We start from the raw sequence: 22773 nt of genomic DNA, 5'->3' as shown, positions 1-22773 counted from the left end.
CGCTACCCAGCTGCCCCAGTGTTTCTGGCTCCTTGTTGCCACTGCTCTCTCTTCCAAAATCTCTATATCTCTCTGGTGGCTCCCCAACTGTCTGTCTGTTCTGGAAATCTTAGCTGCTGCTGGGTGGGAAGACTCCCACTGTCCCTTCTCATTTCTCCCTGCCTCATCTTTTGTCTGTGTCTCCCTCCACAACTCTGTTCCACCTCCTTGCTCTAGGTCTCATCCCCTCCGTCCCTCTCAGTCTCTCTCTTCCTCCTCCTCCTCTCCCTCTCTCTCTCTTCCTCCTCCCTCTTTCTGTCTCTGTCTCTCTGTCTCTCTCTTCCTCCTCCCTGTCTCTCTCTGTCTCTCTGTCTGTCTGTCTCTGTCTCTCTGTCTGTCTGTCTGTCTGTCTCTCTCTCTCTCTCTCTGTCTGTTTGTCTCTCTGTCTGTCTGTCTGTCTGTCTGTCTCTCTCTCTCTCTCTCTCTCTCTGTCTCTCAGTCTCCTGGCCGTCTGGATCAATGCCCCCCCCCCCCCACCCCCCGGCTCTTGCTAGGCTTCTCAGACTCCCTGCCCTGTGCTCCTCACCCCCTTCCACCCCATCTTCTGCTGGTTTCTATTGGTTGCTGCCCTACCCCCCATCTCAATGGAGAGAGTCTGACCTGAGACTGCTGATGTCAGCAAGCATTCTACTTTGGATGGGTCAAATGTTCTGCCAGCCCCGGTAAAGGCTACAGGGATGTTTTGTTGTGTTTTGGTGAGGGAGGACCAGAGCTTGTGCCAGTACCTGAAATCCTCCTTCCTCCCACCCTACCTTGGGCTTCAGCTCAGAAAAGGATTCATGAATTCTGGGCTCCCCAGTCCTTCCAGGCCTTGCTGTGCTCTCTCCCACTTCCTTCAGGCTTCCCTCCTTCCTTGGGAATCGGGGGCCCAGGATGGTGGAAAGTTCCTCTGAGGGGTATTTGGCTCTGGGCAGGGGACCCTGGGGGTGGAGCAGCCCAGGCCAGGTGGCCTGGCCACAGCAGCTAGGCTGGGATAAAATGTCCCTGAGTTGGGGCACCCAGTTGTGAAAATCTAAGAAATTCTCCACACCCCAACTGGAGAAAGCAGGTCTCCCCTAGGCAAAGAGAGGTCTCTGGGGTGCTGGCTGCCCTGGCTCAAGCCAGCCCTCAACACTAACCTGAGACTTGGTGTCCACTCCAAGAAATCTGATCCTCCCCACTGATCTGGGGACTTGGCTCTCATTTCCCCAAGGGTCCAATTTCTCTGAAGACGCCTAACTTGCAGACATCTGGGTGCCTGGGCCCCCAGCCTTACCCTAACCCAAAAGAATGCCAGAGGCCTGATACCCTAACTCCTGTCTCCCTCAAGGACCCAGTTGTTCTGATATCCCAGGCTGACCCCCCCATACCAAGGTATCCTGCTTCCACAGCTCCCAGACAGTATGGACCCAGGTGTCCCCTTCCCCTGCCCTGAGGCCTCCCACAGACGGCCAGGTGTCCTGACCCTCCAAACCCTCCCTCCCCCACACCCGCCTCCCCTTGCCTCAGAGACCAAAGAGTTGTTGCTCAGGCCTCCAAAGGGAGCCAGACCCGCTATCCTTACCACCCCCCCCCACCCCCACCCCCGCCCAGCTGTTATTTCTCGCCCTTTAGAGAACGACTGGGGAATTCGGAGGGGGTGGGGAGTGGGTGCTGAGTCAGGTGTCTCTCGGGAGGCTCCAGCCTCCTTAAAACCCCACCCCGCCATCCATCCCAGGTCCTGTTGTCCCAGGAAGATTTCCGACTAGTCACAGGCTAAGATGCCGGAGCCCAAACCAGGTGGGGACCCCCAACCCCTCACCCCTGACCTCTTCCTGAAGGAGGCTGGGAGGGGCATGCTCCCTCTCAGGGTCAGAGGTCCCAAGGTTAGAGTGGCAAGCGAAGGACGACCCTCGTCTGGGAGAGGGAGAGGATGAAGGGCAGAGAAAAGGAAGAGTAAGGTTAGGGGAGCTTGGAGGCGAATGAGTGCAAAGAGCAGGGTCTGAGGGAAAGAGACTCCTTGGGCTAGGATAGGGGAGGGAGCCTTTGGCATAGAAGGAAAGTGCTCCTTGTAAGAGAGCTGCAGGAAATAGGGTCCCTTACCAGGATAGGGGCAGGAAGCCCCCTTGTGTGGAGGGGCAAGGGCCCCCACATCGGCAGGAGCCCCTTTGCACTCAGTGGGAGAAGTGGGGTCTGAGCAGGGTGCTGGCACTGGGTGCTGGGTGCTGATCTCAGCGCATGGGTGTCCAGTTACCTGACCCCAGATCAAGCTAATTATACCCCAGGCCAGGTCCTCTGGAAAAGGTCAAGACCAGTTGGCCTGGGCTTGGGCGGGGTGAGGAAGGAGCAGAGGCTTTATTTGGGGGCATCCTCCCTGGTCCTGTTGGCCCTGCCCTCTGTCCCTAGAGAATGGGAAGATTCCAGGGGGAGGAAGTGAGGGAAAGCAGGTGTCTGGGGGGGATGGGTGGGAGGGACTAAAATGCCTGAGCCATCCAGGGTTGGGTGCTGGGGGACATCTGAAGGGCAGGGGCTGGGCTCAGCACCCCTGAATTCTTGGGTGGATGAGGGCCAGAGGATCAGGACCCAGGGGTCCCTGGTTCTTTGTGACCCTTTTCAGCCTCCATCCCCTCACAGCTGCCAAGAAGCCTGCTGCCAAAGCTAAGGATGTCCCCCAAAAGGCTGACCCTGACCAGGGGGCTGCGCCTGCCCCACCCAGTGGTAAGACCCCCTCCCCACGAAGCCTCAGCCCCACCTGTGGCCCTGACATGTCTGCAGATACTCAGTTTCTCCTTTGCACCTCCATCCAGAACCCCAAGGACATTTCCTGGAAATTGTCTCTCCTCTCTACCCTCCTGAACCTTGAGCCCTCTACACTGTTGTGTCTATTCCCCCAATCCTCACCCTCCTTTCTCCAAACTCCCTCTGACTTTGGGGAGCCTGGCTCCCCTTCTCATCCCTGATCCCCCAAACTTTGGGTTTCCCCTTTCCAATTTTTCTTCCTGCTCCTGAGCCACCCAGCTGTTTTGGGGGCCAAATTGCTCCAGACTCCGCCTACCCTCTAGAGGAGCAAAGCCTAGACCCTATGCCTGCCTCAGATACTTACTAGCTGTGGCTGTGACACCTGTCTAGGTGGGTTTCCTTATCTGTAAAACCAGGGCCTCCCTAGCTCTTAGTGCAGGATGCTCTGATTCCATGCTCCCTCTTGTCTGCAGCCTGGATCTTTAAGCGTTGGCCTCCCTCCCTTCCCCTTCCCTGCATCCATTCTGAAGAGATCCAGCAGACCTGGGGGAATATGGAGGGGGGTGACTGGTTAGGAAGGTGAAAGACCACCCCTGGTATGGAAAGGCTGCTGCTTGCCTGCTTTGATCTCGGGGTTCTGAGCCCCTGATGAAGCCCCCTCCTCAGTTCCTGAGTCCCAGGATGGAATGAGAGGCCTGGGTGGGGGGCAGTGAGCCTGGGGGTCTGTCCAAGAGAGGCTCACTGTGTCGTGCCTTCCCACCCTCGGCTCCAGGAAGTCTCCTAATCCCCCCTCCCTTTCCCGCCAGCCCCCTTCACCCTAGTGCCCATTCCCCAATCCCTCTCCTTTGTCCTCTCCTCCTGGTCTCCCTCCCCCTCCCCCCCAGTTCTCCAGCTTTCTAGACTCTCCCAGTTTCCCTCCCCCTCCATCCCTCCTACATCTCTACTGTCTGCTACTGATTTGATGCTGAATTAGGTAACAAGTTTTGTCCTAATTATTAGCAAATGCTCCATAATCCAATGATTAAGACAGACGGAGACCTGGGAGGAAGGTGCCAATAGACCAATTCAGGCTTGAAGTCAGGAACAGCTTCCTAACAATCAAAATAACCAAGAGGGAGATGGGCTGCCAGGCGAGGCAGTAAGCTCCTCGTCACTGGAGGGTCTTCAGCATGTGGAGGTCCTCCGATTCTGCGTTCAAGTCATGATGCCCAGCAAGCTGCCTTGAGGCTGGACAGCGGCATACTTGTCTGTGTAGTCTCAGAGCTACTTTGTATCCACCTTGTATCCATTTGTCCAGCCTGTATATAAGCCTACTGTCTTCCCTGCCTCACTTTTTTGTCTTCATATCAATCAAAACCCATGGTAAGAGCTTTTGATGTGCCAGGCACTGTGCTGGTGCTTGTTGACTGCCTGATTCACAAGTGCCTAATAAATACTGGAAACTGGAGTGAAGTCCTGACTCTGCCACTGACTGGCTTTGTGATGGTGAGCGTGACCCAACGCCCTGTGGACCTCAGTTTCCCCCAGTATAGAATTGGACAGGAAGTGGTCTGGACATTCTCTTTCCTACCAACCCCATCATTGTATGATTTTAACTCACCTTGCCTCATTTTACAGGTGAGGAAACTGAGGCTCATAGGTCAGGGACACTATTCTACAGAAGGGAAAAATAAGGCTCAGCAAGGGTCGGGGACTTATCCACTGTCTCATCCTGCATAGGCAGAAACAGGCACAGACTGGGTCAGGGACTTGTCTACTCACCCCTCTTATTCAGCAGAAGAACCAGAGTGCCTAACAGGTCTATTTTATCTCCAGGAAGTCTCCCCCAGGCCCTCTCAATTCCAGTGCCTTCCCTCTTGTTTCCTGTTTATCCTGGAGAGATATATATTAGTTTGTATATTGTCACCCCGCCCCCCCTCCCTCAACCCCCCCCCCCCACAGTAGACTGTAAAACGCTCCTTGAGGACAGGGAACGACTTTTGCCTCTTTGGGCATCTCTGGCCCTTAGCACACTGGCCTGGCACATGGGGAAGGGCTTAATGTTTACTGACTGACTGACTGTGGGGGGAGGTGTGGTCCTTCACCTTCCCCTCAGTTCTCAGGAATCACCTCAAATAAAGTGTCCTCCTACCCCCATGCCCTCTGGCTAAGCCCCTGCCTCACAGACTAACCTTCTGAGCAGAGCCGCCCCCTGAGGACCAGTCACCCACTGCTGAGGAGCCTACCGGGATCTTCTTGAAGAAACCAGAGAAAGTGTCTGTAGAGGCAGGTAATGACACGAAGCTCCTGGGGCAGGCTGGGAAGTGGATGTGGAGGAACCCCCATGCTTGGGTCCCAGAGGGAGGCAGAGGGCTGAGCTGCCTGGGCACCCCACAGAGGTACAGGGGGAGAGGCTAGCTCTCTGAGTACCCAGGGGCAGGGTGAGCCACCTGGAGGAGGAGCCAGATGCTCATGGACTGGAGGGAAGCTGGTGCTTTAGGTCTCTGAGGGGGCCCCCCAAGCCAGGGTGAGCCTTGGATCCCTGGGTTCCAGGGGCCTGGCAGGGTGGGAAGGCCCTGGACCCTGGGGATTGCCTGGATGACACCTTGTCCCTTGGTCCCCAGGGAAGGACGTGGTGATCACGGCCAAAGTGAATGGGAAGGAACTCCCTGACAAGCCTGTCATCAAATGGTTCAAAGGGAAATGGTTAGAACTGGGCAGCAAGAGTGGGGCCCGATTCACCTTCAAGGAGAGCCATGACCAACAGAACAATGTGAGGCCTGGGACAGCAATGGAGGGGAGAGGACAGCAGCAGCGGGGGTGGGGGGGAGCTGAGGTGGCAGTGGAGGAGAGGGGGCCTGGGGCCACCTTTGAAACATACTGGGATGTGAGACCCTGGGCCAGTCACCTCACCCATCAGTGCTCTAGGCCACTCTGTTGCAGAGAAGGTGCCAACTTCTGTTGGTGGAGGAAGTTCCCTCACCCAGGAGTTCCCAGTACCAATAAAATCAGAGTGAGCACATTCTCCGGGGCAATGGAACCTCCTCAGGGCAGGGGCTGATCTGAGTATTTGTCTTGGGGCTTCATAGGCTGCGGGCCTTTGGGGTTGGAATTGCCCCTCAGAAGTTTGGGGCAGACGGGGTGGGTCTGAGAGAGGAGTGATCCTCACCTGTCCAGACCCACAGGCAGCCAAGGGAGCCAAGCCTGAGGCTCTCCTGGTCTCCCCAGGTGTACGTGATCGAACTGCACATCGGGAAGGTGGTCGTGGGGGATCGAGGGGACTACCGGTGCGAGGTGAAGGCCAAGGACGTCTGTGACAGCTGCAACTTCAGCATCGACGTGGAAGGTGTGATACCAATCTATAACTTATCAAAGCTGCCGTGTTGGGGCCCCGGAGGAGGAGAGCGGCCCTCCGGACCGGGGCGGGGGAGTCAAGGCCGCTGAGGGAGGGGACAAAGAAGGACCTGAGCTCACTTCTATCCCCATCCCCTCTCAGTTCCTAGCCGAGACAGCGGTAACATCCTGGAAACCTTCAAGCGCACGTGAGTGACCTCCAAGCCCTGCTCTCCCCTGGAGGCCAAGGGTGGCAGGTGCCACTGGCCCCCAAACCCCCACTACTCCCCTTTCTGCCCCCAGGGTGACGGTGGCGACTAGGGGAGGTCTGGGGCCTGACAGAGGCGGGATATCCCAAGGGGCGGGCTACGCAGAGCCCTGGACCTCCAGGCCGGAAGCCCAGAGTTCAGGTGGGGCCTCTGATGTAGCTGTGTGGCCTTCGTCTGTAAAATGGGTACATCAGTAACTCCCTCCCTCCTGGGGCTATGGAGAACAGAATAAGTTAATGATCCTAACAGAGCTTTGCAAACCTTAAAGCCTGGGACTTACACCGCTTAACAGTAGCCTCTCCCTGCAGAGGTGAAGGCAAGTCAGACGATGCTGGGGAGCTGGACTTCAGTGGTCTTTTAAAGAAAAGGTGAGGCCCCAGCCCGCCCTTAGCCTCCTCCTTGGCCCTATGGGAGCCCCCCTGCCTCTGCAGGGCGTCCTCGCCTATTCCCTTCCGGAGATGGGGCGGGATCCCAGACCTGAACCCCCTCCCCATCTTCCTCCCCTCCTCTTCCCCTTCCCCGCCCCCTCCCCTCAGTCTCTTCCTGTGCCTCCTGCCTCTCCAGGGAGGTGGTGGAAGAGAAGAAAAAGAAGAAGAAGGATGATGATGACCTGGGGCTGCCCCCCGAGATCTGGGAGCTGCTCAAGGGGGCCAAGAAAAGCGAGTACGAGAGGATAGCCTTCCAGTATGGCATCACCGACCTACGCGGGATGCTCAAGCGCCTGAAGAAGGCCAAGGTGGAGGTCAAGAAGAGCGCAGGTGAGGGAGAGGGCCGGGTGGGGGAGGGGCGCTGGGGAGGCACCATTTAGCGGGGCTAACCCTGAGCCCCTCCCCCTCCCTACAGCATTCACAAAGAAGCTGGACCCTGCTTACCAGGTGGACAAGGGCAACAAGATTAAGCTGGTAGTAGAGATCAGTGACCCTGATCTGCCGCTGAAGTGGTACAAGAATGGGCAGGAGATCAAGCCCAGCAGCAAGTGGGTATAGGGATGTGGCGGGGGACAGGGATAAAGGCGCGATAGCGGGGAACTCAGATTTCAGCTGGACAGAACCCCTAGAAGGCAGTTCAGGGAGGGGGGGCTTGGCGGGAAGGGCGCCCAACATCGCGGCCCCAAGGGGGTGGCAGAGCTGAGGTGGGGAGGGGGCCGGCGGGGGCCGAGCCCTCAGCATGCTACTGCTGTACCAGGTATGTGTTCGAGAACGTGGGCAAGAAGAGGATCCTCACCATCAACAAATGCACTCTGGCCGATGACTCCGCCTACGAAGTGGCGGTCAAGGATGAGAAGTGTTTCACCGAGCTCTTCGTCAAAGGTGGGGGGCTTGGGCAGGCGGGACGGGGGTGGGGGCGGGCTGCCGAGAGGCTCAGGGAAGCCTCCCCCCTGACCGTCCCTCGCCTGCCGCTCAGAGCCCCCCGTCCTCATTGTCAAGCCCCTGGAGGACCAGCAGGTGTTTGTGGAAGACCGCGTGGAGATGGTGGTGGAGGTGTCAGAGGAGGGAGCCCAGCTCATATGGCAAGTGCCGCCGGGGCTCTTTCCCGGTCCCCAACCTTGTCCCTTGGCTCCTGATCCCTCTATCTCTGTCCATGCACCCCATGGACCCAAGGCATGCACGAGCCTAGGCCCTATTCTGGAACCCCCCCCCCTTTATTCCCAACCTCCCGCCTGGCCCCACACCCTCCCCAAGAACCCCGACCCCCTTATTCCCAGGTGGCCCCAGCACTCCGTGCTCCTGGGTCTGAGCCCTCCCCTTTCCTCTGCTCGTTCCTAGGATGAAGGACGGGGTGGAAATGACCAAGGAAGATTCTTTCAAGTCTCACTACCGCTTCAAGAAAGACGGCAAGAAACACATGCTGATTTTCTCCGAAGTCACCCTAGAGGACAAAGGCCGCTACAAGGTCATGACTAACGGTGGCCAGTGTGAGGCTGACCTCATCGTGGAGGGTAAGGGGCCCTTGAAGAGAGGGTCTGGGGTTGATGCACCTAGCTGTGACTGCCCAGGTGTAGGGGGCTCCCTCCGGATGCCTCCCTCCCCCGCAGCAAAGCCAAAGGGGGAGAAGGAAAGATTCAGGCTCCCAAAGGGCCTCTGGGGCTGGAATTCGAAAAGTTTCTTCATCCTCTAGTCAACTGAGTTCAACTCAATCACCATTTATGAAGCGCTGACTGTGTACAGGGTCCTGTGCTCAGTGCTGGGGAGACACAAATTTTACATAATGCCAAGTTCCTGCCCTTAGGGAGGCTATAGTCTAGTAGAGGGATTCTCTTTCATGACATACACATTTATGAAACAATGACTGTGTACAGTGCTCACTTATGAGGGAGACACAGACCTGTTATGTCAGATCTCTATTCCCAAGGAGTGCACAGGTTTAGTAGGAGCATTCCACTCAATTCAGTAAGCATTTATTAAGCACCTAAGGTGAGCAGATCATGTACTCTAGTCAGCACTGGGGCCATCTTGGCTCCAGAAGTACACAAGCACACCCTCTCTCCCTTCAGAGAAGCAGCTGGAGGTCCTCCAGGGCATAGCAGATCTGACAGTGAAGGCTTCAGAACAGGCCATGTTCAAGTGTGAAGTGTCTGATGAGAAGGTGACAGGAAAGTGGTACAAGAATGGTGTGGAGGTTAGGCCCAGCAAGAGGATAAAAATCACCCACCAAGGCCGGTGAGCATTGGGGGAGGGACTAGGGGCCCCCACAGCAACCTCTGTCTCTGATTTGGCTTCTCCCCAGTTCTACCCCAACCTCCCACCACTCTATGGCTGGGCCCATCCTTCAAAGGAGCATCTTTGGCCAACCTGGCCAGGTTCTAGCATTAAAAGGCTGTCCTGGGAGAAGGAATCAGGTTTGCTCTGTTTGACTCCAGAGGGTGCAGTGAGTAGAGGCAATCGAGCCTGATGACACAGAGAACTTCCTAACCATTAGAGATGCCCCAGCATAGAAGGGGAGCCAGGCTCCCCCTTTCTGGAGGGTAAGGTTTAGTCTGAATTGCCCTCTAGTGGCTTCTGGGGCCTCAGTTTCCTCTTGTGTAGAATGGAGCCCAGAGAGCTGACCTTGGGAGCTTGGTGGGAGTGCTGCCTCTGACCACGGTTGACCCAGTGACCCTGAGCAGATGGCCAGCCTCCAGCACTCTGGGCAGCTCCAGAGAAAGTGCCTACCTATGTTGCCTAGGGGGATTCACTGTACCAGTGAAATCCCTGCTCCCTAAGGCGGCTCTGGTGGGAACACACTGTCAGGAAGGCTGTACCCATTTACCAAGTGCTCCAAGGACAACAAAGGGCTTTACACTGATTCTCTCATTCATGATCCCCATTTTACAGATGAGGAAACTGAGGCAGAGAGCAGGTGAGTGACCTGCCCAGCCTCATACAGTGAGGAAGGGGGAGAATTTGAATCCGCACCTTTCTAATCCTCAGTGCCACCTATTTCCCTATCAGTCATTCAGTCGAGAAGTATTTATTTAATGCCTACTGTTTGCCAGGCTCTAAGCTCGGTGCTAGGGATGGAAAAATAGGAGTGAAATGCTTCTGCTCTCAAAGGGCTTATACTCTAACAGGGAAACCAGATGTACCTGTGTAAGCATGCACACTGTGTGTCAAATGAACTCAGGCTTTGAGGTCCTCTCATCCGATCCCCTCACTTTATGGATGGGGAAACTGAGGCCCAGTCAGTCAGCATTTGTTGGTGCTCTCTCTGAGCACAACTGGGCTCTATTCTCAGCTCTGAGTGTAACCCAGGTCCTGCCCTCTGTTGGGACAGTCAGCACACATAGAACTAGAAATATTAACAAAATGTAGTAGCCGGTGGGGGCAGCAGCCTTTGAACCCAGGACAGGGGACTCCCCATCTGGCTCCCTGGCTCCTCCCAGCAGACCACTGTGATTTCTTGGTCCCCTTGGTCCCAGGGAGTCCTATGGTGTGGGACCAAGGGGACCTACGGTGTGGGGAGGGGTGGGGTGAGGGGCACAGGGAGGAGGCCGTGGACTGGGCATAAGAACCTCTCACCTGTTACAAATATCACCACATTATATGCAAACCTAATCATTTCCCTAAACCCTGTGGAATGTAGCTGTTCTGCCAGTGGATCCTGGCTCCCCCACCTGCCTTTAGGCTTCGTGGAAATGAGGCGGAAGGAACCCTGTGATCCTGAGAATTTCACATAGACAGCTTGGCCTCTCCTATGGCCTGACTGTCTCCGGTCTGGAGGGGTGGGGCAGTGGTCTTCCATGGAGGGGAAACTCTAAGAAATGGACCTCAAGGGACACTGGCAGGACCTCCCTGTCCCCAGGTGGTTTGCATCTGTATCATGGGGTGGGACAGTTCCCTCCCAGCCTTGATTTGAGCTCCCACGGTCCTGTGTTCCCCCTCTAGGATCCACAAGCTGGTCATCGATGATGTCCGTCCTGAGGACGAGGGCGATTACACGTTTGTGCCCGATGGCTATGCCCTCACCTTATCAGCCAAGCTCAACTTCCTGGGTGAGACTGACCCCCCCACTCCCCTCCCTCAGTCATTGTGCCATCATGGAACAGTCTGTCTCTGTTGCTCTGCCAAATGGGGGAGCGAACTCAATGAATCAAATTCGCAGATTTCTGCTTAGGAGAAAGAGTGAGCCCAGCAGCATGAGATTTAAGAACGTCTCAGAGGAGCGGGGTGGGGAAGCTGCTGGGGTTTCTAAGAATGCCAAAGCAGGGTGGGAGAAAGGTAAGATGGGCCAGGTGGACAGGGGCTGAAGCAGCTCACTGATGCCAAGAGCAGTGTCCCAAGGTCCCTGGAAATGGACACCAATTCCCTGTCCCTGGGATTCGCAACAGCACAAGCTGTGTTTCTGGAAGGAGTCCCCCAAGCGCTACCAACAATGAGGAGGTCCTGTGAGAAACTGCAGACCCCAGGCGTGCAGTGTGGGTTTTTCACACTGTCACCCATGGAGGGAAAAGGATTCCCCCCAAATGGATTTGGGAATTGAACAGCTTCACTGGAAGGGGTGAGGGGAACTGCTGGTCAGGGACAGAGCACACCCAGCTAAGCAAGTCACCAAGCATTGATTAAACACCTACTGTGTGCCAGCACTCTGCTAAGTGCCAGGGATGCAAGGCAAAGCAAGACAAAAACAGAAACCCCACAAAAGCTCATGAGAATGCATTGACCAAGTGTCCTGCACAGCTAATGGAAGAGAATTGGAGAGAGAACCGTTTTATGTGCATCCCCCAAGATATTTACCAGAGAACAGGGGCTAACCGGACATCTATGAACTTAAGAAAAATGTATTTTGATAACATTCCAGTAGAATTGGTTTCCTTTGCAATCCTGTGTAAAATTATTTATTTAAAAATGGAACTCTCAGAAGGTTTCACTGACCTGCCTGCCTGCTCAGGAGGTCTGTGCCATAAGCAAAGGACAAAGAAATTCAGTAGAGATCAAGGTGACGGCTGACAATTCACTTCCCCAGTGGGATGAGCTGCCCTGGGAGGTGTGGACCAGCCCCTACTAGAAGGGACATGCTAAATGGGGATTCTTTGCACGAAAGGCTGGCATTAATTGGCTGCTGAGGTCCTTTCCAAATCTCAGATTCTGTGCCTCAGATGTCACTTAGTGAATAAACATTCATTAAATACCTCCCATGTGCCAGGCACTGGGTGAGTGCTGAGGATACAGAAGGAGGTAAAAGATAGCACCTGCCCACAAGGAGCTTACCATCTATTTGGAGTCCACGATAGGGAGACAGAAGTAGGCAGCAACTGTTCAGAAAAGGATCTGGGGGTTTCAGTGGACTGCAAGCTGAAGCAAGCTGAGTGAATGGTGCGATGAGGCAGCTTCAGGAATAGGAAAAACTCCCTAAAAATGAAATCTGCCCTAAGGTGGAAAAGCGCTGCTTTAGAAGCAGTGGGCTTCCCTTTCCCAGAGGGCTTCATGGCCAACCAGACCCTACCCACTTGGTTGGTATATTGGGATACAGATAGTCTGGCTTCCTTGATGGGCCAGTTGGAGTAGCCAGTCACTGAGGTCCCTACCAGTTCTAAAATTCTGTGACTCAGAATGCTGAATTGGAAGGGGCCTCAGACATTGCTGTATCACAGCCCCCTTCATTTTTCAAAGAAAAGAGACTCAGTGGAGTGTGGGGGCATGGCCAAAGTCCTTGAGTTAGGAACTGACAGCCCCCCTCTGTCTGGGTCTGCTTCTCTGTGCCCAAGATCTTCCCTGGCCACTTCATGGGCCCCAGGAATCCTGGGAGGGCACTGGTGAACATCCATTTGGGGGTGTTTCTGGGGCCCCCCAATTCCCCATCCTCTCCCTCTCAGGACTCTGTCCTCTTGGTCTTTATCTGCCCTATGACCCTCACCTGGCAACAAGGGCATATGAGATGGTGCTGAAGCCACAGGAGCCAGTCCAAATCCTTAATGGCTTCCTTTCTTTTTCTCACTCCCAGAGATCAAGATCGATTATGTACCCAAGCAAGGTGAGTGCTACTGCCCTGGAAGTGGGGTGGGGGGGCTGGAGGAGCTGGCCCCAGGGGACCCAGGCAGTGTAGAAGGGCTGAGGAGGGGGATGCCTCAGGCTCTCAGGGGAGTAGTGGTTGGGACCTGGAGGATGTTCGGGGCTCCATCCCCCAGGAGGGATGAGGGCAGGCCATGGGGAGGCTGCCTTGGATCTCCTGGTTTGGGAGGACTTAACTCTTGCCCTCATTTGCTCCCAGAACCCCCCAGGATCCATTTGGACTGCTCAGGACAGACCTCTGAGAACACTATTGTGGTGGTAGCTGGAAACAAGATCAGGCTAGACGTGGCCATCACGGGAGAGCCCCCTCCCACCGTCACCTGGATGAAGGGGGATGAGGTATGTGGGGAGACATCTCCAGCTCCCTGTGGTCTGCCCCTCATTTGCTCTGGAACCTTGGGGAGCAAGCCTCTTGCTCACTTTGGGCCTCTTTATTAAAAAAAAAAGGAGGGAAGAGAGTGGGGGAAGGGAGGGCTAGACCCTCCAAGAAGTTCTGATGTTCCTGCCCCTTTCCCTACCCATCCTTCTTTCAAGCGAATTCAACAAGGCTTGAGTATATATATGCATATTATATGTGTGTGTGTGTATGTGTATATATGTGTGTGTGTGTGTGTGTGTGTGTGTGTGTGTGTGTGTGTGTGTGTGTATAATAGTATTTGCACCTGACCATGGCTTTGCAGAGTTACCAGAAAGGGGAAATTGGCTCCTGCCCACCCTTCACAGGACCTTAAGACCTTGGGACCTTGGTGCTGGAAGGGCCTTGAGTCATTGGTTCATTGGTCCAACTCCATTTTAAAGATGGGAAACTGAGGCCTGGAGGAAGGCAGGAGCTTGCTCTGCCACAAGCCCTTACAGATTATTGGGTTCAAAGCTTACAGATTACGAGGTCCAAAGCTTTCATGCACAGCTATCAGGGCCAGCTCCCTTATTTGCCAGATGGGGAAACTGGGGCTCCAGCCCATTCGGGCAGTTGGGGGAAGGCCAGGGTTTCTGAAGGCAGTCTCTTCCTTGGCCTGCATCCCCATGGCCGTCTCCTGCCCTTAGGTGTTCTCCAGCACAGAGGGCCGAACCCGTCTTGAACAGCGGCCTGACAATAGCAGCCTTGTGATTGAAGGGGCCGAGAGGGCCGACGAGGCCAAGTATACCATCAAGGTCACTAACCCCGTGGGCGAGGACACGGCCACCCTCTTTGTCAAGGTTGTGGGTGAGTGGGGAAAGGGCTTGGAGGAGCTGAGCAGGAGGCTGGGCAGAGGGAGTCTGTGGGATGGGGAGGAGGGATTTTGGACAAGGCAGGATGGCAGGATGGCTTTGGCCTCCATAGGATGGATGTTTTCCCCCTCCTCCAGATGTTCCAGACCCTCCTGAGGCTGTGCGGATCACGTCAGTGGGGGAGGACTGGGCCATTTTGGTCTGGGACCCCCCCAAGTACGATGGTGGTGAGCCTGTGACTGGTGAGTCACTTGGGGCCGACCTGGTCCCAAGGATGGGGAAATGAACTTTCCATGACACCTTTGGCCTCTCTGTGATCCTACCCAACTTCCTCATGACCTCCTGACTGGGCTTCTGATTCCCCTTTGACTTATGACCTCCTTAGGACCACCTGGTGTCACCTGTCAGTGCCTCCCATCAAGTGTCTCTGTTCTCTCTTTCTGGGCATTTGCCTGCTGTCCCCCAGGGTATCTCATGGAGAGGAAGAAGAAGGGTTCCCTCCGCTGGATGAAGCTGAATTTTGAGGCTTTCCCAGAAACGACGTACGAGTCGACCAACATGATTGAGGGCATCCTCTATGAGATGCGTGTCTTTGCCGTCAACGCTATCGGGGTCTCACAGCCAAGCATGAACACCAAGCCCTTCATGCCCATCGGTGAGGAGCTAGCACTTTCCTCATTTATAAAGTGAGGGGGCTGGACTTGGGGATTTCTTCAGTCCTTTCCAGCTGAATCTCACATCAATCCCAGTTAGATTCTCTGACCAGACTAGGATAACCTAAGACCCTCCCAGTGAAACATAACTTAATGTCCTCTGACTGTAACCCTGACTCACCTCAGACTGACCCTCAACCCCTGGGATGACCCAGGGTCACCCTTCAGAATCACCTGCCTTCTTTTCCTCTGTTCCCTTGGCTGACCTTTCTGACTCCTTCCCACTCCTCCCCTGCCCTTGCCTCTAACCTGTGACCTCTGCTCCTTAAAGCTCCCACGAGTGAGCCCTTGCATCTGATAGTGGAGGATGTCACCGATACCACCACCACACTCAAGTGGCGCCCACCAGACAGGATTGGGGCTGGGGGCATCGACGGCTACGTTGTGGAGTACTGTTTGGAAGGCTGTGAGTGCCCCAGGGGACTGCTTCTCCCTGCCTCTCTGGGGGCTCCCACCTCCACTTCTGGGGGTCACCAAGAAGAATGGCTGGTGGGGTGCAGGGTGGGCTTGGCCAAGGGCCAGAGGGGGGTCCTAAGCCCCTACATTTCTCCCTCCATCCCAGCTGAAGACTGGGTTGCGGCCAACACAGAGCCTGTGGAGCGTTGTGGTTTCACAGTCAAAAACTTGCCCACGGGGGCCAAAATCTTATTTCGTGTGGTTGCGGTCAACATTGCTGGCCGCAGTGAGCCAGCTACACTTGTCCAGCCAGTCACCATCCGGGAGATTGCACGTGAGTGACCCACTGACCTACCACTGATACTGACCAGCCAGGCCAAGGTCAATGGCATCCATAGATGCATCCAGAGGTGACCACGCAGCCCCTGGGGACTTCTAACCAAGTCTCCTCACCAAGTGTCTGACTCTGGCTACTGTGGGCTAAGAGCACTATCCTGAGGTCCCCTATGGGTGACCATTGACTTCTTGTGGACACCTCTTGTCAGACACAACTGGTTACAATTCTGAAGAGTGACCACCTGGCCCTGACCTCCCACTGACAATGAGTCAAGTCAACATCCTGACCCTTAACCCCTGATCCTCCACTGATCTCAGACACTATAGGCTAGAGTCCATGTCTTCCCTGACCCTTCTTTGGCTTCTGAATTCTGACCCCCCTCACCCCTATTCTGTGCCCCCCCCCCAGAACAACCCAAGATCCGGCTCCCAAGACACCTTCGGGAGACCTACTTTCGCAAGGTTGGGGAGCCGCTCAACCTGGTCATTCCTTTCCAGGTAGGGGCAACTGGGGGCCAGTGTGGGAGGGACAGGAGTCAGAGCAACCCTTCACCTCTGACACTGTCCACAGGGGAAGCCGCGGCCTCAGGTGATATGGACAAAGAGTGGGGCACCCCTAGACACATCCCGTGTTCACATCCGGACAAGCGACATGGATACTGTGTTCTTTGTGCGTCAGGCAGCTCTGTCAGACTCTGGAGAGTATGAGCTTAGTGTGCAAATAGAGAACATGAAAGACACGGCCACCATCCGGATCCAAGTTGTGGGTGCGAGAGCTAACTGAGATATGGGGGTGGGGGAGAGGAGGGAACTGAAGGATGGAGAGAGGGAATGAGGCAAGTTAGGAAGGAGGAGAGGAGAAGGGAGAGGCAGAGGTGATGACGGGAATAAAGAAGTGGAGGGGGCAGAGACAAGGGAAGAGGAGGAGAGAGAATGTGGACAGATGGGAATAAGGAGAGATGAGGGGAGTGGGAGTGGGGAAGGGGAAGAGATAGGGGGAGGGGGAAAGTGAAGAGATGGGGAGGAGGGAGGGGAGCTGCCTCTGAGCCCCCCTGCCCCTCCTCAGAGAAGGCAGGGCCTCCCGAGAATGTGATGGTGAAGGAGGTGTGGGGCTGTAATGCCCTGGTGGAATGGCAGGCTCCCAGGGACAATGGTAACAGTGAGGTCACCAGCTACTTCGTGCAGAAGGCGGACAAGAAGACCATGGTGAGGGGCAGTGGGGGTGGAACAGGGATTTGGTCAGGGTCTCCTGATTTCATAGATGGGAAAGGGGGGAGGCGGAAGACTTGGCCAGAGTCTCCCCCAGTTATCTCTCTCCTGCCCACCTTAAACCTCTCCCTCCCTCAAACAGGAGTGGTTCACTGTTTTTGAACATAACCGGCCCACCCGATGCACAGTGCCTGACCTCATCATTGGCAATGAATACTATTTCCGAGTGTTTAGTGAAAATATCTGTGGGCTCAGTGACTCCCCGGGTGTGTCCAAGAACACAGCCAAGATCCTCAAAACAGGTACTGCCTGCTCTGGCCCCACCGGGTGGGTCAGAGCAGACTCAGCTCCCCCAGCTCCCAGGGGATGAAGAACCCTTCAGTGAGGGGCATGTGAGCTGACAGTCAGCATTTACGGAGAGAGCGGGGCTTCTTAGAGGGTCAGGCCCAGCTGCTGCCTGGGAGCTCTGAGTGACCCACTGGAAGGTACCAGAGCCCAGGTCCAAGCACAAGCTTCGTGAGACCACCCTCCAGTTCCCCTTCCCTCCTCCATTCACATGATCTCCATTGGAATCTATCAGGACCTCCTGGCCCCTGAGAAAGGCAGTGGAAGTGGGATCATCCCCATTTTACTGACGGAGAAATTGAGGTTCGAAGGGAAAGTCACACAGTGAATCATTCAGAACCTGAGTTTTCCCTGTCTCCAAGTCCAACCCTGTTTTCCCTACACTAGGTTGACTGTGCTTGGGTTTAAATTTTCCATGCTTCTCACTCTGTGCAGACTGCCTGGGCCAAGTCCTTGCCTATTTCTCTGCATGTAGAAGGGGCCTGGAGAAGACAGAACCTTTACTAGTCATAGTGTGCTTCTGACATGTGGTGGGAGTGGTGTTTGGGGGCCAGAGGCCGCCTAAGCTGCTGGGGGGGCCTGCTGAGTCATCCCCTGGTCTGTGGGCAAAGCCCCCACCCCAGCTCTGGCTGTGACCACTCTCCAAGGTGCCTCCTGGCTCTGGCCTGGCATCAGCATGTGGGAAGGGCCAGGTGGGTGACTGCTTTGTTCTGCACCCTCACTAGGCATCACCTTCAAGCCTCAGGAGTTCCAGCCACATGACTTCCGCTCTGCCCCCAAGTTCTTGACCCCGCTGACTGACCGGGTTGTGGTGGCAGGATACTCAGCGGCCCTCTGCTGTGCTGTTCGGGGGTGTCCCAAGGTGGGCGCTTGGGGCTAGGGAAGCAGCAGCAGCTGGGGAGAGGAGGGTTTCCTTGGGCACAGACAAAGTCAGGAACATGAATTCAAGGCCCCAGAATTGAGTGATCTCTTCTGAGGGCCTCAGTTTCCCCATTTGTAGAGGGGGGGTTGTGTGATCGCTCACACTCCAGGGATCCATTCCCCTGTTCCCTCTCTCCACAGCCGAAGGTGATCTGGATGAAGAACAAAATGGAGATTCATGAAGACCCCAAGTTCATAATGACCAACCAGCAGGGGGTCCTGACCCTTAGCATCCGGCGTCCAAGTCCCTTTGATGGGGGAACCTACTCCTGCAGAGCGGTCAATGAGTTGGGCGAGGCACTGGCTGAATGCAAGCTGGAGGTCCGAGGTGAGGATGTGGGAGGAACTGCCTTGGGCTGGCCGGCTGGAGGTCCACATCTGGCGGATTTCCTGTTCAGCCTGCAGTCCTGTGGCTAGCAAAGCGTCCCCAGAAAGGCACTCAGGAAAGATCTGGAGCCAAGATATCTGGCTTCAAATTCTGGCTGCATCAATGACTAGCTGTGTGGTTTTTGACAGCTCCTTGAACACCTCTTTGTTTTCTCTGTAAATGGGGTGAGGGCTGGACCAGGTCAGCTCTAGGGGCCTTTCCAGCTCTGTCCTTTTTGAGAGGCAGCCAGATGACACCATGGGGCTGGAGAACCTGGGTTCAAATTCAGTCTCAGACACTTAACTGGGCAAGTCACTTAACCACTGCCCCAGTTTCCTCATCTGTAAAAGGGGGATAATAGCAGCCCCTACCTCTCAGGGGTGAGAGGGAGACAATTGTGCTTTGCACCTTGTGCTCTAGAAATGCTAGTTCTAATTGGTAATAGTCCCACATATTCTGATAGTGCTCTAAGGACCTTGAAAGGTGGGCTTCCCTTCTCACAGGTAGGAGAACTGAGGCTGGGGAGTGACTCCTTGCTGTAGGTTCTCGGCAGTTTGGATTCTAACCCAAATCTCTTGTCTATGAGCCAAATTAATGCTCTTTTGACCACTTCCTCTCTCTGGACCTGTTTCCTTAGTGGCAAAAAGGACTCAAAGGTGCCTGCTTGATCTGGGACTGGTCACCTTCAGATCAGTTCCTTTATAGATGGGGGCAGATGGTGTGAAACCAAGCCAAGAATGTCTCAGTCTAAGGGCAGTAACCATGTGGAGGAGGGGGAATGGTCACAGTAATCACTCTGATGGGGGACAGCTACTAACCAGAGACAAGTGACTGGAGCCAGGGGCCACAGGAGTCAGCTGGGACAACAGAGCCAAGATCTCAGGTTTAGAGCTGTAAGGGGCCTGCCTGTATTTAAAAATGATGAAGCAGAGACCCAGAGATGAGATGTGACACCCATGGCAGCACACCACAGAGGTTGAGACAGAGGGAAAGTCAATTTGGAAGGAAGGGAGAGCTATACCAGGGGCCTGGCAGCTCATCCCCCTCACTGGGACTCAGTTTCAGCATCTGAAAATTGGGGATAATGATGCTCACAGGGCTTTCCTCTTCTCCAGTGCCACAGTAATCCTTCCTGAGGGCAGTCGATGTCCCTCCTGCCCCACCCAGTCTTTGCTGAGACCCTGATGAACCTGCCCCTGGACCCACTCCATGGTGACACCTCTCCCTCCTACTGATTGTTCATGTCAAACATGAAACTCACTGACTCTGTGGCTCCTGTTGTCAGTGCCTCCTGCATGGATGGATGGATGGATGGATGGATGGATGGATGGATGGATGGGTGGATGGATGGATGGATGGATGGAGGAAGGGAGGGAAGGAAGGAAAGGAGGAATTTAGGACTTCCATAGCTGAAGTCTGCTATGTGAATGGGTGGCTAGGTGGGTGGATGGATGGATGGATGGATGGATGGGTAGATGGAGGGATGGATGGGTGGGTAAATGAAGCGAGGAGAGGGAAGGAGGAAGGAAGGAAGGAGAAATTCCAGACTTCCATGGCTGGTGTCTGCTTTGTGGATGGATGGATGGATGGATGAAAGGACGGATGGATGAATTAATGAATGAAGGGGAGTGTGTGCACAGCCAGTTCTGACATACGGAATCTTTATTAGACTTGGTATTCTGTGCCTCTGTCCAGGGAAGAGGTCTCTCTCTGGCCTTCTGGTGTCCCAGGGAGGAAGGAAGGGTGGTGTATGTGTGTCCTGACCTCCCCCCCCCCTGCAGGGTGGAGGTGAAGGCAAGATTGGAGGCTCTGCACCTCGGGGAGTACTGGGCCTGGAGCCCTGGGTCTGGGGTGTGGGAGGTGGCAGTAACAGCGGCAGCAGCATCTCATATCTGGGGTCTCCACAGAATTGAGGAGGGGGCGGTCCTCTGGGCCTTCACTAGGAAACACAGAGTGAAGAATGGGTGAAGCTCTGGGGGTCCAGGAGTGCTCAGGTTCCCTGTGACCCAGGCCAGCCTCACCCTCTCCGGTCTTGTCACGGCCCCCTCTCCTCTTCCTTGGGGCTGGGGGCCTGGGTGAAGGGCACCCTTGTGCTGGAGTCAAAGCGCAGTCGGTAGAGCAGCCGGACCCAGCGGCCAAACTCCTGGTCTTCAGAGGCCGGAGCCCTAAGCTGCAGGTAGAATGTGCGGCCGGACCACAGCTTCACCTTCAGCTGCTGCCGCTTCTCGTCATGGATGAACAACTCCACAAATTTCAGGGGAATCAGCCTGTCCCCAGACCCCCAGAGAGGAGATCAGCCAGGGCATTGGCGCAGGAGGGATGGCCGCAGGTGTGGGCCCTGGCCCTGCTGGGTACCTCATGTGGAGAGGTGGCCAGCAGGAGCCAGGGAAAAGCTTTGCCTTGTCTTCAGTGGGGGCGGGAGGCAGGAGGCAGGAGGCACCTTCCATGGGGAAGGTGGAGAAGACCATCACTCCCAAGCCAGAGAACCTGGCTTCAAAATCCACCTCAGACACTCGGACACTCCCTATGTGGCACTGGTGGAGTCACCCCCTCCCTGGGCCCCAGTTTCCCCATCTGTAAAGGCATGGGGTTGGCCTAGGTGAACTCTGAGGACCTCCCAGTTTTAGCTCAATCCCCTTTTCCCGGGTCCAAGCATGCTCTTGCAGGGTGGAGGGGGCTCCCTCTCCAGCACCTCCGATGTCTGCCTCCCCTCCCTCACCACAAGCAGCCTTTCCCAAGTTCCCTGGATGCTCAGTTCCAGCTTGTTCTGGTTGTACGTGGCTACTGGTCGGCCATCTCCCCCCTTGGACTCATCCCCCAGTAGAAGTTCCTCCAAGGCTTTGGCTGTTCGGTTATTTCATCCTGTCTGACTCTCCGGGACCCTACTGGGGGTTTTCTTGGCAGAGATATTGGACTGGTTTTCCATTTCCTTCTCCAGCCCATTTTACAGATGAGGAAACTGAGGCAGACAGGGTGAAATGACTTGCCCAGGGTCTCACAACTGGTGTAGGAAGTTGGATTTCAACTCAGGGAGAGTTCCCGATGCATGGCCCGAAGCTCTGCACACTACAACCCCACCTAGTAGTCAGCTTCTTTTAGAAGGGACTCTGATACCTGGAGAGCACCTACTTGGTTGCTATCAGGCACAGACACTTGGGTGGGGGATGCACACTGTACCTGAGGATCAGCCATTGGGGGAGGGGTTAGATGGATTAGCCTGCTGAGCGCTGGGCAGGGCCTCACAGGGTAGAAGACAAAGCCCTGACTACAACACTTAGCTAGGCTGGCAGCCTCCTCCGAGCCTCGACAGCTACTTGGCAAGGCATTTTACAGATGGGGACACTGAGGCTAGGTGGGGCAGGGTGGTAGCAGGAGCTGGGGGGGCATACCAAGGAAGTACCCATGAGGGTCTGGGTGAGCCCAGCAGGTAGGGGTTTTGGGTTTTTTTTTGGGGGGTCCTCACTCAAACAGTTGCAGGCCCCCCTTCCCGGGGGAAGGCCCGGCCAGCAGCAATATGTCAGGCAGCTCCAGGGCTGGGCTGGTGGCTGCCACACCCATGGTCACCTTGTTGGCTACCTCTCCGAACCGAGTAACCTGGGGGCCGAAGGCCGGAGGTCAGAGCAGGGGTGGGGTTCCTGAGAAGCTCGCGGGGGAAAGGAAGATTCCCAGGTTTGGGTCCGAGATCAGGAGGGGATGCGGAGGCTGGGGGTGGGGGGCAGCCGCAGCGGGGTAAGGGCTGCCGCCCGACGGGCACCTGGACGAAGTTGCTCTCAAACATGGGGAAGTCGCAAAGCTGGTCGAACTCCCCGCTGCACAGGTGGCGCTGGAGGCGACCGGGCCTGGGGTAGGTGGACTGCAGGGGCCTTGGGACGGCCTTCGCCCCTGAGGAGTAAGCAACAGGACCACGCCTGCTGGGTGCTGGGAGGGCGAGGGTGGGGGTGGCGCCTGCTCCAGCCTCCAGCCCGGCTTCACGCAGGTGCCCCCTCCAGCCCCGGTCCCGCCCTCACCCGGGCCCCGCGGTGGGCGGTCACCTGTTCCAGCCTCCAGCCCGGCTTCACGCAGGTGCCCCCTCCAGCCCCGGCCCCGCCCTCACCTGCCCGTCGTGGGGCGCCCTGCTCCAGCCGCCTCATGCTCGCCCCGCTCCGGTCCTCGCGAGCCTCGGGGGGTAGGGGGTTCCGGGCTGGGCCGGGGGCCCTGGGGGTGGCTGGGGTCTACCCAGCAGAGGCGGAGGAGGGCGCGCGCTCTCCTCCCACGGCACCAAGTTCGGCCCTCTGGGTCTTTCCCCGAACGCTACCAGGTTGCTACGGAGACGGGGGCGGGGCCCAGTTTCTGTGAGGTCACGGAGCAGAGTAGTCGCGCACGCGCAAAACACATGGCCGAGAAACCGAGGCTCGAGTGGGAGTCGATGCGCATGCGTACCTCCGTGCCTTGGGGAGCCGGGTGGAGGTGGGGCACGGTTTGCTTTAGGCGTA

At 56.0% G+C, this 22773-nt stretch overlaps 2 protein-coding genes across 10 annotated transcripts; one reads left to right on the top strand and one right to left on the bottom strand.

The window, feature by feature from the left end:
• The first annotated feature begins 1757 nt into the window (after positions 1 to 1757).
• MYBPC2 (myosin binding protein C2) lies at positions 1758 to 18351 on the top strand. Its single transcript, XM_072610423.1, has 27 exons — positions 1758 to 1797; positions 2632 to 2715; positions 4919 to 5005; positions 5340 to 5488; positions 5944 to 6061; positions 6212 to 6257; positions 6626 to 6685; positions 6882 to 7075; positions 7161 to 7293; positions 7503 to 7627; positions 7722 to 7827; positions 8084 to 8256; positions 8812 to 8977; positions 10682 to 10788; positions 12738 to 12767; positions 13005 to 13144; positions 13850 to 14009; positions 14152 to 14256; positions 14481 to 14669; positions 14999 to 15133; positions 15290 to 15457; positions 15869 to 15957; positions 16031 to 16226; positions 16526 to 16665; positions 16811 to 16970; positions 17739 to 17875; positions 18076 to 18351. The coding sequence occupies exons 1-27, from the start codon at positions 1779 to 1781 to the stop codon at positions 18349 to 18351; spliced, it is 3492 nt and encodes a 1163-aa protein (XP_072466524.1). The 5' UTR covers positions 1758 to 1778.
• On the bottom strand, positions 18000 to 22499 carry GARIN5A (golgi associated RAB2 interactor 5A). Of its 9 annotated transcripts, none has more exons than XM_072607028.1 (6): positions 22395 to 22499; positions 22056 to 22183; positions 21765 to 21895; positions 20323 to 20471; positions 19120 to 19207; positions 18000 to 18086 (listed from the first exon to the last, which is right to left on the bottom strand). In XM_072607028.1, exons 1-5 carry the CDS (start codon positions 22429 to 22431, stop codon positions 19155 to 19157), a joined length of 498 nt encoding a protein of 165 aa, XP_072463129.1. In that variant the 5' UTR covers positions 22432 to 22499; the 3' UTR covers positions 18000 to 18086; positions 19120 to 19154. The 9 variants fall into 9 exon arrangements, with proteins under 9 accessions (XP_072463129.1, XP_072463130.1, XP_072463124.1 ...); XM_072607029.1 differs by lacking the exon at positions 18000 to 18086 and adding an exon at positions 18260 to 18347; XM_072607030.1 differs by lacking the exon at positions 18000 to 18086 and adding an exon at positions 18369 to 18384.
• Positions 22500 to 22773: the final 274 nt, after the last annotated feature.

The sequence above is a fragment of the Notamacropus eugenii genome, chromosome 5 (genome assembly GCF_028372415.1).
Source record: "Notamacropus eugenii isolate mMacEug1 chromosome 5, mMacEug1.pri_v2, whole genome shotgun sequence".
In the NCBI taxonomy this organism is placed as follows: domain Eukaryota; kingdom Metazoa; phylum Chordata; class Mammalia; order Diprotodontia; family Macropodidae; genus Notamacropus; species Notamacropus eugenii.
The sequence above is the reverse complement of the archived record's forward strand: the minus strand, read 5'-3'. Positions and strand labels throughout refer to the sequence as shown.

Coding starts and splice junctions, on each gene's coding strand:
- MYBPC2 (XM_072610423.1), top strand. Junction 6,258..6,625: donor CTGGAAACCTTCAAGCGCAC/GTGAGTGACCTC, acceptor CTCTCCCTGCAG/AGGTGAAGGCAAGTCAGACG. Junction 13,145..13,849: donor CCTGGATGAAGGGGGATGAG/GTATGTGGGGAG, acceptor TCCTGCCCTTAG/GTGTTCTCCAGCACAGAGGG.
- GARIN5A (XM_072607022.1), bottom strand. CDS start 22,431: ATGAGGCGGCTGGAGCAGGGCGCCCCACGACGGGCAG. Junction 22,184..22,394: donor GGGCGCCCCACGACGGGCAG/GTGAGGGCGGGG, acceptor CTTACTCCTCAG/GGGCGAAGGCCGTCCCAAGG. Junction 21,896..22,055: donor TTGAGAGCAACTTCGTCCAG/GTGCCCGTCGGG, acceptor TTCGGCCCCCAG/GTTACTCGGTTCGGAGAGGT.